This window comes from Papio anubis, chromosome 17 (assembly GCF_008728515.1).
Source record: "Papio anubis isolate 15944 chromosome 17, Panubis1.0, whole genome shotgun sequence".
In the NCBI taxonomy this organism is placed as follows: Eukaryota; Metazoa; Chordata; class Mammalia; order Primates; family Cercopithecidae; genus Papio; species Papio anubis.
This window is the reverse complement of record NC_044992.1, coordinates 11,182,080-11,195,000: the sequence shown is the minus strand read 5'-3', so window position 1 is coordinate 11,195,000 and position 12,921 is coordinate 11,182,080. Positions and strand designations below refer to the sequence as shown.

General features: G+C 41.9%; 1 protein-coding gene across 1 annotated transcript in view; it reads right to left on the bottom strand.

The window, feature by feature from the left end:
- The window catches only part of DNAH9 (dynein axonemal heavy chain 9), a 381,289-nt gene that overhangs the window by 303,725 nt on the left and 64,643 nt on the right, over window positions 1-12,921 (bottom strand). The window contains exons 15-17 of the mRNA XM_003912358.5: window positions 12,242-12,377; window positions 7,958-8,154; window positions 7,424-7,848 (exon numbers count right to left, since the gene is read on the bottom strand). Coding sequence (XP_003912407.4) covers window positions 7,424-7,848; window positions 7,958-8,154; window positions 12,242-12,377 — 758 coding nt within the window. The remainder of the gene's footprint in view (window positions 1-7,423; window positions 7,849-7,957; window positions 8,155-12,241; window positions 12,378-12,921) is intronic.

Sequence of the window (12,921 nt, the reverse complement as noted above, 5' to 3'; positions counted from 1 at the left end):
AACATACCATGCTCATGGATAGGAAGAATCAATATCGTGAAAATGGCCATACTGCCCAAGGTAGTCCCATAGATTCAGTGGCCATCCCCATCAAGCTACCAGTAGGTTTCTTCTGGGAATTGGAAAAACTGCTTTAAAAGTTCATATGGAACCAAAAGAAACCCGCATCTCAAGACAATCCTAAGTCAAAAGAACAAAGCTGGAAGCATCAAATACCTGACTTCAAACTATACTACAAGCTACAGTAACCAAAAACAGCATGGTACTGGTACCCAAAACAGAGATATAGACCAATGGAACAGAATGGGGAATCCTCAGAAATAATACCACACATCTACAGCCATCGATCTTTGACAAACCTAGAGAAAAACAAGAAATGGGGAAAGGATTCCCTATTTAATAAATGGTGCTGGAAAATTGGCTAGCCATAAGTAGAAAGCTGAAACTGGATCCTTTCCTTACTCCTTATCACGAAAATTAATTCAAGATGGATTAGAACTTAAATGTTAGACCTAATACCATAAAATCCTAGAGGAAAACCTAGGTAGTACCATTCAGGACATAGGCATGGGCAAGACTTCATGTCACTAAAACACCAATAGCGGCAGCAAAGCTAAAAATTGACAAATGGGATCTAATTAAACTAAGAGCTTCTGCACAGCAAAAGAAACTACCATCCAGGTGAACAGGCAACCTACAGAATGGGAGAAAATTTTTTGCAATCTACTCATCTGACAAAGGGCTAATATCCAAGAACCATACAAAGAACTCAAACAAATTTACAAAGAAAAAAACCATAACCCCATCCAAAAAGTGGGCCAAAGGATATGAACAGACATTTCTCAAAGAGACATTCATACAGCCAACAGACATATGAAAAATGCTCATCATCACTGTGCATCAGAGAAATGCAAATCAAAACCACAATGAGATACCATCTCACACCAGTTAGAATGGCGATCATTAAAAGTCAAGGAAACAACAGGTGCTGCTGGAAGGGATGTGGAGAAATAGGAACACTTTTACTGTTGGTGGGAATGTAAACTAGTTCAACCATTATGGAGGAAAGCAATTATGGGCGATTCCTCAAGGATCTAGAACTAGATGTACCATATGACCCAACCATCCCATTACTGGGGATATACCCAAAAGGATTATAGAATTATGCTATAAAGACACATGCACCGTATGTTTATTGCAGCACTATTCTAATAACAAGACTTGGAATCAACCCAAATGTCCATCAGTGACAGATTGGATTAAGAAAATGTAGCTTTTATACACCATGGAACTATGCAGCCATAAAAAAGGATGAGTTTCGTCGCTTGTAGGGACATGGATGCAATGGGAAACCATCATTCTCAGCAAACTATCACAAGAACAGAAAACCAAACACCGCATGTTCTCTCACTCATAGGTGGGAACTGGTTCAATGAGAATCACTTGGACTCCAGGAAGGGAACATCACACGGGGGCCTATCATGGGGGAGGGGGAGGGGGAGGGATTGCATTGGGAGTTATACCTGATGTAAAATAGCGAGAGTTGATGGGTGCAGCAGACCAACATGGCACAAGTATACATATGTAACAAACCTGCGTTATGCACATATACCCTACAACTTAAAGTATAATAATAATAAAAAAAAAAAAAAAGCACTCCTTTTAAGATCGGAGACAACACTAAGATGTGTGTTATCCCCACTTTCATTCAACATTCTACTGGAAGTCCTAGCTAGAGTGGTAAGATGAGAGATAGAGATATAAAGCATAAAGACCGAGAAGGAAGAAGAAATACAAGTATCATAAATTTGTAGATGATGACTATGTACATAGCAAACACCAAAGAATGTACAGATGAATTGTCAAAATTATTAAATTAATTTAGCAGGGTGGCTAGATACAAAATCAATGTACAAAATCAATTCCTTTTCTACAGAAAATACGATTTTAAAATATCATTTATACTAGGAACTAAAAAACAAAATACTGAGGAATATATTTGAATAAAAATATGTAAAATTTTAAAGATAATGATTACAAAATTTCACTGAAAGACATAAAAAGGATGTAAATAAGTAAAGAGATAATATGTTCTTGGACAAGAATACTCAATATCATCAGTTCTACTCAAATTGATCTATAGTCACTACAAATATAATTAAAATCGCAACAGATTTTTTTCTTCTACAAACTGATGATTAAAATTTATATGAAATAGTAAGAACCAAGAACTGTCAGAATATTCTTGATGAAAATGATCCAGGTGGAGACCTGCCCTGCCAGATATTGAGATTTGTTACTAAGCTACAGTAATTAGGATTTCTTCATATTCATGAGTGCTAGATAAGGGACTATTTAATCTGAAAGAAAAAATTTTAACATGTTTAGAAGAGAATACAGTAGGGTATCATTAGGATATCCAGGCAAAAAAAGGATTTATTTAACAAGACAAAAGAAGAACAACATAAGGGAAAAGTTGGACACATTTGGCCACACAAATTAAGAATTCGTTTATCAGAATATACCATAAGTGGAGTGAAAAGACAGGTCACAAAATGGTAGACTCCATTTGTAAGACATACAATAGCAAAGGACTAGATATAGAATATGTAAGTAATTCCTAATCATAATTTCAAAAAGGAAAAAACAAAATCCAGTAGAAAAATGAGGAACAGATATGAATAGGCAGAGAAAAGGAAACATAATGACTCACCAAAAACATAAAAAGATGAGGACCTTTTTATACTCAGAGTACTGCAAAATATTTACCACAGTGAGATACTATTACACTCCCACCAGAGTGGCCAGGATTAAACAATTTATCAATACTAAGAGGTGGGAAGGATGCTAGGCTGTAAGAGCTTTCACCCATGGCTGTCTCTACCTTGGAGGGAGCTTGGTATTATGTGCATACTCTTTGACTTAGCAATTCTGCTCTTAAGTATACACCCTAGAGGAATGCTTGCCCACTCCATGATTACGTATAAGAGTACTTATAGCCACATTGTTAAAAGGGAAGCAGTGTCCTTAGAAGAGAGCAAAACCACTGGAAACAACCCAAATGTTCATCAACTATGGAATGGACAGATACATTGTGGTACATTAATCTAAGGGAATACTGTACACAGTGAAAATAAACTACTGCTATACTCTCAACCTGGATAAATCTCAAACATAATGCTGAGTGAAAGAAATAGAACACAGAAGAATATATGGCATACAATAATATTTCATTTTTATAAAGTTTTAATGCAAGTCTCCATATAGGTATGTGTGTATGCATACATATATGTATACATCCATATGCATACACATGTGTATATATCCATACACACACACACACACACACACACACAAAGCAATGAAGAAAAGCATGGAAAGGATTATGTCACATTTAGGGCACTAGCAACATCTTACAAGGAGGGAGAAGGATTTAAACTTTAAAATATAGCCAATGTTCTGTTTCTTAGCTGGATGATGCAAATTCACAAATTCACATATTCTCTTTAATATTGTTCTCTAAATTGTATGTATGTTATATTTCATCATAAAACTTTTTGTAGAGAGAGAATGGGAGGTGAAGAACCAAAAAAAAAATAAATATATATATATATATATATATAAAAACACATCTTTTGAGAAATTTTGCTGTAAAGGAGTGCATACAAAAAAATGTGTTGTAGCTGGAAGGACTTGTGGGATCACGCTCCTTTCTCTTTTCCAGTGTGTCAAATATCACAATATGCTTACATGGTATTAAGAACATGTAACGGAAATAATTGATAATGTTGGAGATAGGAAATATTTAAGAAGGTAAGTCCTAAGGTGAGAGGAAAGAGTTTGAACTTAGAAAAGCAAGGACAGCTTATCCACAGTCACAGGTGAGGTGGTTGAACATCCAGCTTCAAATGCAGGCATGTTGGTAGATTTGTCAGTGAAAACGTGAATTAGTTATCTCATGATTGATACTAATTTCTCAGTGAAATGAGAAGCCAAGTCATAAAAGTAGAGAAGATATTTGAAGGAAACAGAAGTCTGAGAGAACTGGGAAGTATTTAGGAAAATGTGAAGGGCCTACTGAATTTTATGTTCACAAATGAAATGTAGGACTAGTCATTAGACTGGTTTGATTTTGCTTCGTCAGGGATGAATTGCTCAGGAGCAGGTGTGGAGCACTGAGTTTAAACAGTCAGGGTTTTACAAGGTGGGAACGGGAGGGAATAGGGACCAAGGATGAGAGACTCTGAGAAAGCAGGGGAGTCAATGAATTGGAAATCCTGATGGGTTGAAGAATTCTGTGTGGCAGTGTTGCTAAGTAAGTGAGGCGGAAAGATAACAGGTGGAGGTCAGGCAGTGGAATGCTTCCACCTGAGCTTCTGAAGGCAGAGCAATTACTTCCCCATCATTCTCTGAGCCCCACTGAGAATACGGAAGAGATGTGGGTAGCAGAGGTATGGCAGAGGGAAGGGCATCGGAGGGAGAAGATCAACAACATAAGAGCCAGTCTGATGGAGATTCTGTGGAGGATGGGTCATGGCCGGTGACTATCAGCAGAAAGTGGGAAGGGAAATCTTTGAGCCAGACGCTAAGATCTACACTGGTGAGGAAGAGGGACTAATGGCTTGGTGGGTGATGGCAGCAAGGCAGAGTGCAGTTGGTGTTGTCTGAGAATTCACGTCAGGGGAGCTGGTGATTTTGAGGGAGGATGGTGGTGAAATGGTCTGGAAGCAGCACTGAAGAGCAACCACACCTCACCCACCTGCAGGCCCATTGGTAAGAGGGATATAGGAGAAAAGTCAGCCTCCACTTGGGAGGGCTGGAAGGGAAGCAGTGTCCTCAGAAGAGAGCCAGGTTTCAGTTGGAGCAAAACGGTGATGAGACAAGATGAAGGGGACAGTGGACATTTGCTGCTGTAAGATCCTGAGGTCTGCTGCAAGGGCATAGAAAAGCTTTGCAAGTGCAGGTAGGGGTTGAGTAAGATCAGGGCAGGAAGAGCTGAACGAGATGAGAGTTTATGTAACAAAAGGGGGTTGGACTTCTGGCAGTGAATGAAGTATCTAAAATGCAGTGCAAGTTGGGATTCATCCTGACCTATTAAGGAAAGGTGGAAATCACATAATTACATGGCACAGAGGAGACAATAATAATTTTTAATTATTTCTATTTTATCTAATCCTCCAGAATGCAATAAAACCTTCTCCTAAAGTGTAGCACAATAGCCAGTTTTTAGAATCACCAACTGTTAAAGCTGGAAGACGGAAGGCACCTTAGAATAATTCAGTTGGGCTGTCTTCTTTCAGAGGTGAGGAAACAGGGTTTCAAGGACACAAAGTCAAGCCTCCTAATTTCTCTACTGTGTGCTTATCCTGTTAAACCAACCCCATTAGATCCTTTGAAGCCTAACTGGTTGATGCCCGTGGCAGCTGCTGTTACCACGTCCTGTATCAACCATGTGTTTTTGATCTTTTCACATCTGGGGTCTTAGAAACTCTGGAGGGACTTCCTCATGCAGGGCTGAGCAATTCCTTGAGACAGCAGTGGCTGGCCCGTGAGCGCATCTTTCATATGCAAACCAACCATTCCAGAGTCCAACCACCTCCTCTGTGGGGCTTTCACAATCTGGGTCATTATCCCCCTGCCCTAATCAGCCCAAGGCCAGGTCCCAGACAATTTGGAATAGTCTCTATGCCCCAGAGGTGCTGAAATGTTCAAACTCACCAATCCTGAGCCTGCTTGCCATGACTCATCTATTCCTTTCCACAGAAATCACAAAAAAGGCTCCTGCCTGTATTCTCTGCCCCCTTCTGCCTCCTGATGGACCCTGGAGCTCCCCTGTGTGGCCCTGTGTGGCATGCCATACACCGTTCTCCTGGGAACTGTGAGTAATAATCTATCTGCTGTACACTGTCCTCCTGGGAACTATGAGTAATAATCTATCTTTTTATGGGAGTCATCTGCTGCTCTATGGCCTTGCTGTGCCTGAATGATAAAATCTGCATTTTGAAACATGCTGGTTATCCTTGGATTACCAGACCTAGCAATGGAGAGGGACCACAAAGCAGCTGTCCCCTCCAACAGTGCTCCATCCTGGGGCATCTGTCACAGTCCTACCACCCACCAGCATTTCCTCTTCTTGCCTCTGAGTTCCTCAGGGCAGAAAAGCTTTCATGAATGTGGAATAATACCCAGAAAGCCCTATTTAAAACATCCCCTGCTGGGCATGGTGGCTCACACCTGTAATCCCAGCACTTTTGGAGGCCAAGGCAGCCGCATCACCCGAGGTCAGGAGTTCGATAGCAGCCTGATCAACAGAGAAACCTCTTCTCTACTAAAAGTACAAAATTAGCCAGGCATGGTGGCACATGCCTGTAAACCCAGCTACTCAGGACGCTGAGGTAGGAGAATCGCTTGAACCCGGGAGGCAGAGGTTGCGGTGAGCCAAGATCACACCATTGCACTCCAGCCTTGGCAACGAGAGCAAAACTCCGTCTCAAAAAAAAAAAAAAAAAAATTCCCACAGAGCGTTCTTGGGGTTTCCTAGGGTAGTCAAACATTATCCTTGGAAAGTCTCTTAAAGTTTATTTGTAGATAGATAAAATTCTTGATGTTGCCATTTTCTTTCTGTCTATGGCTCCAGATCATGGAGCAAGGCCTTGGCAGCATTAAGTAAAACCAGCACTAAACTGAGGAGGGGTCAGGCTGACCTCCCTGCAGTGTCGTCCAGCACTCCAAAGGGTGAGCACTGTGCGGAGGGACTGGTGGTCCCCAGTGGGATTCTGAGATGGGGGGTCAAGATTCTAATTGTGGTGTGTCTCTGGGGACCAGTTCAAGGTAAAGTGACCAGGGGACTGTTGACCACATGGATTGTTCATTCAGAGGATGATGCTCTGGCTTAGAGAGCCTAGTGCTGGGCTGGGTGGTCTAGGTCACAGTAGGACAGACAGAATTTCATATCCAGCCTGTTGCATGGTGAGAATGGCACAGACAGGCAGTGAGGAGCACAGGGTTTTAGTGATGTCCACATTGCCCAGCTGGATAATCTGAGACAAGGAGTAAGAGGTAGAAGTAAAACAAAGAGGCCCATCAGATACCCTCTGCTTCCCAAGTTTAAAGAGATGGCATGGAGCGGTGAAGGGAGCTTGGACCTCCTATTATTGTCTCTAATATTCCTTACCACTTAACCACTTGCCTTTCACACACTGGATGTCAAACGGAAAACAAAACAAAGAGGGCTTCTCTGGTGAACAAAGAAAAGGGCAGGACTTAAGTTACCATGATGTCTGCAAGTCTAGAACCTCTAACCAGCTGTCTTAATTTTTAATTTAACCAACATATCCATAGGGGAAAAAATATAAAAAAGGTTAAAAACACGGTGTTCCTCGCAGCCTAGCATGCTGGAAGAAAGTGAAAACAACTGTCGTACCTCTGAGTGACGTGGTCCACAAGATGCTGTTTGAACAGGAGGCTCCACCTCTTAATAATATTCAGCAGGGATGCCTTAAAGGGTCGAATATCAATTTTCATCCAGCTGTCAAACACCTTGATGGGCTCCAGCCTGCACACCTCTTCATAGAGCGTTTCGTAGGAGTCGATTTGCACTTTAAACTGAGAAAGGAGGGGAGGGTTCTCTGGGATACCGTCTTCCACATGGTCTTCAATTTCCTCCAGAGTGAGGATGTGCCCGTACAGCAGAAACTGACCCAGAACCTCCTTCTGGTCCTCCACATAGAGGTGTGAATACTGGCTGAAGGTGCTCCGATAGCCACAGCAGAGGCCCATCATTCTCTGGACTCTCTCCATGAGCGTGTGCCGCAGGTTTGCCAAATCTGGCATACCGTCCAGGTCGACCTGCGGAAGCGAGACAATGGTAGGCAGGTTATACCAGTGCGTGGCAGGAAGTTTGAGATTCAGCTGGAGAGGACACAGTTGGAGGGCAGGATGGCTGCAGCTCCAGTACCTGATAGTGAGGAGAGCCGTTTTGTGGGGAAAGCCGTGGCACCAGAGATGATATCCTAAAAATGCTGGTGATGAGACCCTCGACAATGTCATAGAAACCCCCCTTCACGCCAGACTCCAGAGACGGATAGAAAACTAGGTCTGGGATGGCTAGACTCAGTTGTGCTTCAAATATTGGGGTAAGTCCTGCCTTACACTCTGAAAAACACGGAAAACAAGCAAACAAAACAAAGAATGGATAAAATGGACAAAGTAGAGGACTGTTTTAAAAGCATCCAGACCAATGCTTTCCTTTAGATAAGTTGCTAGACTGTAGGAAAACGGAAATGTAAAATTTGTTTACATCCCATACAATGTGAGGGTGATAGTCTTGCAGTGCAATGGGGGAACCACTGACATTTGAATAGGCCAATTCTGGTGCAGGGCTCTCCTGGGTACTCCAGGATATTTACTTTGCTTGTCTTCACGGAGCACATCCTAGTGACAGATCAGCCCAAGCCTCTCCCCTTCCACATTCTCAAATGCCTCTTGGGCGACAGTCCAGCCTCTGGTTGAAAAGAGATTGATTTTTTTTTTTTTTTTTTTTTTTTTTGAGATGCAGTCTGGCTCTGTCACCCAGGCTGGAGTGCAGTGGCACAATCTCAGCTCACTGCAACCTCCACCCCCCGGGTTCAAGCGATTCTTCTGCCACAGCCTCCTGAGTACCCGGGACTACAGGCACGTGCCACTGCACCTGGCTAATTTTTGTATTTTTAGTAGAAATGGGGTTTCACCATGTTGGCCAGGCTGGTCTCAAACTCCTGACTTCGTGATTCACCCACCTCAGCCTCCCAAAGTGCTGGGATTACAGGCATGAGCCACTGTGCCCAGCCGAGAAGAGGTTGATTTTTCAAAGCCCATTTCTTGGAAGCAGCTGATTTCTTCCTAGGCACAAGCCATGTCATTCCACTGATCACTCTAGGTGAACGGGGGCAGGCTTGTCAATGATATACAGACACGAACCACAAAGAGAAATTACAATTCTGCCTATTTTGCTCCTTATCCTTTTCTAAGAAATAACTTAATTTATTGCTGTGGTCCTGTAGTGATAAAAATTTTAAAAACAGTATGAATAATTAACAAATCCCTGATTACTTACTAGGTCAACTTGCCTTGCTAAATTTAAATCAAAATACAACGCAGAGCAAGATGTTCCAGGTACAAGATATATGCTTGAAATTTTTATCGATAACCACTTATTTTTATATGACTTTTCAATTGTAGTTAAATTTAGGAGCCTGTTATGGGCTGAATACTGTGGGTGGCAGAGACTGTTCACTGAAATCCATTGTTGTCTTCTTCCCTTGAAATAGAGTAATAACTGGGATTTGACCAGATTTCCCAGCCCTGCTTGCAGACAGGTGTGGCAATGAAATTTCCTCACCAGTGGATGTAGGACAACATGATGGTGCCACTCGTGGGCTGGGACTCTTGAGACTGCAGGTGACCCTTCTCTGTACTCAGTCTCTTTCTCCTCTACCAGACTATAGCCTGGACATGGCAGTGAGTCAGCTCAACCACAGAAATGAGGACAAGGCCCTGAAGAATGGTGGAGCCACAGGACAGAAGGAACCTACCCACCAAACTGGGACACTCACCTTCGACTCTTTCTTTCAGGGGTAGACTTCTCTGTCCTTGAAACCATATTGTTGATGGTGTTTTTGTTACTACAGCTTAGCCATTCACCCTAAGTAAAATACTGCAGTATACTCAAAATATGTAAGAATAGGGCTTGCCTTCAGAACTGGAGGGATGACAAATTCACATTACTGGACTCGGGAGAGTCCCAATATTTAACTTAAGGGAACACAAGATTGGACTCAGCAGACTCCCAATATTTAACTTAAGGGAACATAAGTTTACCAATAACAAAGTAATTATACTACTGTAAGTTTATAAAATGGTATAGTTTATAAAAACTACTATAAGTTTATAAAATAGTATAGCTTATAAAATCACCTATAATTTGCTATATGTACTCATGACATATTCTGCATTAATATACATATTATGTACTTATAAATTAATAGATAAGGTTGCATATGGTTTACAGAATTCAAAAGACTTGAAAGAATGTTTTAACTATATGAGATTTTTTGCCCCATATGTTGACATGGGACTGTAATCTCTACACTGGATGTAACACCAATGTAATTATCATCCAAAGCAGATTGTCCTGGTTCCACAATCTTGGTGCATGTAAATCATTTTACTAGGTAAGAGGAGGAGGGACATTTCTCCATTGAGTGGGAAGCATATAACCTATGCAGGGTTTGGGTTGAGAGATGACAGGGAGACCAACCCAAACCTTAGGAATGCCCTCAACAATGTCATAGAAACCCCTGCTCTGCTCTGGACTCCAAAGGTCAAAGAAGTCTACTCTCCTGCAGGTTAACAGTCCAAGGTGAATGTTCCAGTTTGGTGGATAGGTTCCTTCCATCCTGTGACGCTACCATTTTCCAGGGCCTTATCCTCATTTATTGACACAAGTAGACAAAATGGTAAGGTGGACCTAGGATGAAAAAGCCACTTAACTGAGCCACTGCAAGGGGTCACCATGATTTTCTTCTCAGAGGCCCCTTTAGGCTCCTTTACTTCCCCTTAGATAACCAGTGTCTTTTAAATTTTATCTATAGTGCTTCAGATCAGGCAGCTGATAAATTCAGCTCCTGCCCTTTCAAAGGAGAATTTGAAGGGCCTCTATGTTGTGAAGAAAATGTGTTCCTCTGTCCTCCTATTTCCACAAAGGGAAGGAAACTTTGATAATCTTGGAGAAAGACTGCCATCTCTTTTCTCCATCCCCTGGTCCCACTCTGTCCTTCCCACAGGTGGGCACATGGCACATGAGATAGTCCAGATCAGGAGAACCAGAGAGCCATTGGTCAAGGATGGAGTCATCTAGGCACCATTTCCAATGCATTGCCTGCACCCAAGTATGGCTGGGGTGTCTTCCCAGATTCTCTACGGAGAGCTTAGTGATGAAGCCCCCGAACCTCCAGCATTAGAGGAGACTTGGTCAGTTCACTAAGGAGAAGACCACCAGTGCTGGTCCATAGGAGCCAGTTGTGCAGACTTGGTGCCCGTATTCCATGCCCCATTGGCTTGTTGCTCCCAGGCTCCAGAAGATGATCTCCTACGTTGCTAACTATGCTGGGTTTCCTGAGTCCTATTGTTGATTTCCTTAGTTTGGAGCACCCCTGTATCCTGCAAGCAAAGACCATGCCTCACACCTCACCCATTCTACCTATCAAGACCATGGGGATGGCCACTGGGGCTACACTCAGCGTTGGGCCTTGCTTCTCTCTGGATTCTCAACCTAGGTGTCTACAGGTAGTCTTTTTTATGGGCTGGATATCTGGACACTGGCCTTGGACTATTTATTTTACATCAGTATTTCATTTCGATCCTTGAGTTTTAAAAACTCTCATCTGACTTCCATCCTCTAGCTTCAAAATATTTACCTCTGCCTTTCCATCTTGACAAATCCTTCTATAGGCTCTTTGCTAAGCAACTCAGAATCTGCCAGAATGTGAAGGTTTAATTCAACTTTTAGTCCTGAACTCTTCTGCCCTGTCGATCTCATCATTTACTAGTCAAGGTTAGCCCTTTCTGTATCTTTCACTCTGTGTACCTTATCCCAGTTTATCCACTACAAATTCAAAGCCTTTAACTATTTTTTAAAAGCTTCAAAGAATGCCCATTCTGTTCTACACATTTCTTTTTCTTCTGAAAATTACCTCCTCCCCTACTTCTTGTGTGACTCTTTTACTCAGAAAAACTTCTGTTTCTTCCATTTAACCTGGTGGACACAATCTCCTTGTGTTCTCAAAAGGCTACAGAGATAAAGCACATGAAGCTTGAAGGCACAGAATGTCCCCCACCCATTGCCATAAGTCAAGCTTGGATGAAGCCTTCTGCCTTCATTACTAACAGTGCTTCCTGCTTCTTAACTTGGTCACTCCTCTTTACTGAAGCTTGATTTCGAGTGAATTCGCTTTTATGCTTTTGCTATGTGCGTCACTATCTTACAGCCTGGTTTATTATCTAATTTTAAGCATCAGAAGTCTTTGTCTTTGAACAATTTAGAAGTTCGGTACCTTTTCTATTTTCCTGTGCATCATTCACAAAAAGTCTACAACGTTTTGGGAAAAGTCACAGAGCACTCAGCTGCTCTTCAATATAATTCAACAAATGTTACTGTCATTATCTTTCCAATAATAACCCACATCCATAAGCCAGTAAGTACCAGTATTTTCCAGGAGATACTTGAGGGAGCACTCAATGGCAAGAAAGAATCCATTCAGCAACATGTTGTCAATAGAGTTAACATATGTCTTCCAGCTATTGGAGGTTGGGTCTGCGGAAAATAGACCCAGGTTTTCCTATAAAAGGAAGAAGAAAGGATGTAAACCTTGTTTAATAGCATGAAAGAACTGGTAATCAACAGTCAAAATAAAAACAACACATGGAGAAAAAAATTCTCTTGTGGAGGATTTGCTGTTACATGTGTATCAAATCCACTCTGCCTAACGAGTATTACCATTGATTGAAAGGAAGGCAAAGTTAGTCCATGACGGGAATATAGGGGTCAACCTGTCCCTGAGGAAGGAGGATGGGGTTGGCCCAGCTTCTCAGAAGCAATGCTGATGGATGCAGTGTGTGTGCTTCCTAAGTGCTGGTTGATATACTGTAGAGGAAGCTGCATCAGGGCAGAAGTCAGGGTAGGCAGAGGAAGGAATTCTAAGGGTAGACAGTATTAAGATTCAAGGTTTAATAAAAATTTCAGGTTCAAAGAAGCAAAGCATTTTCTGGTTAATTCTTAGAAATGAGCTGAAGTGTTTTGCAGGTGGCATTCAATACTACTGAATGATTTAGAAAATGCATACAAATAAATAAAAAATGTTGTGCTCTCTCTCTCTCTCGCTC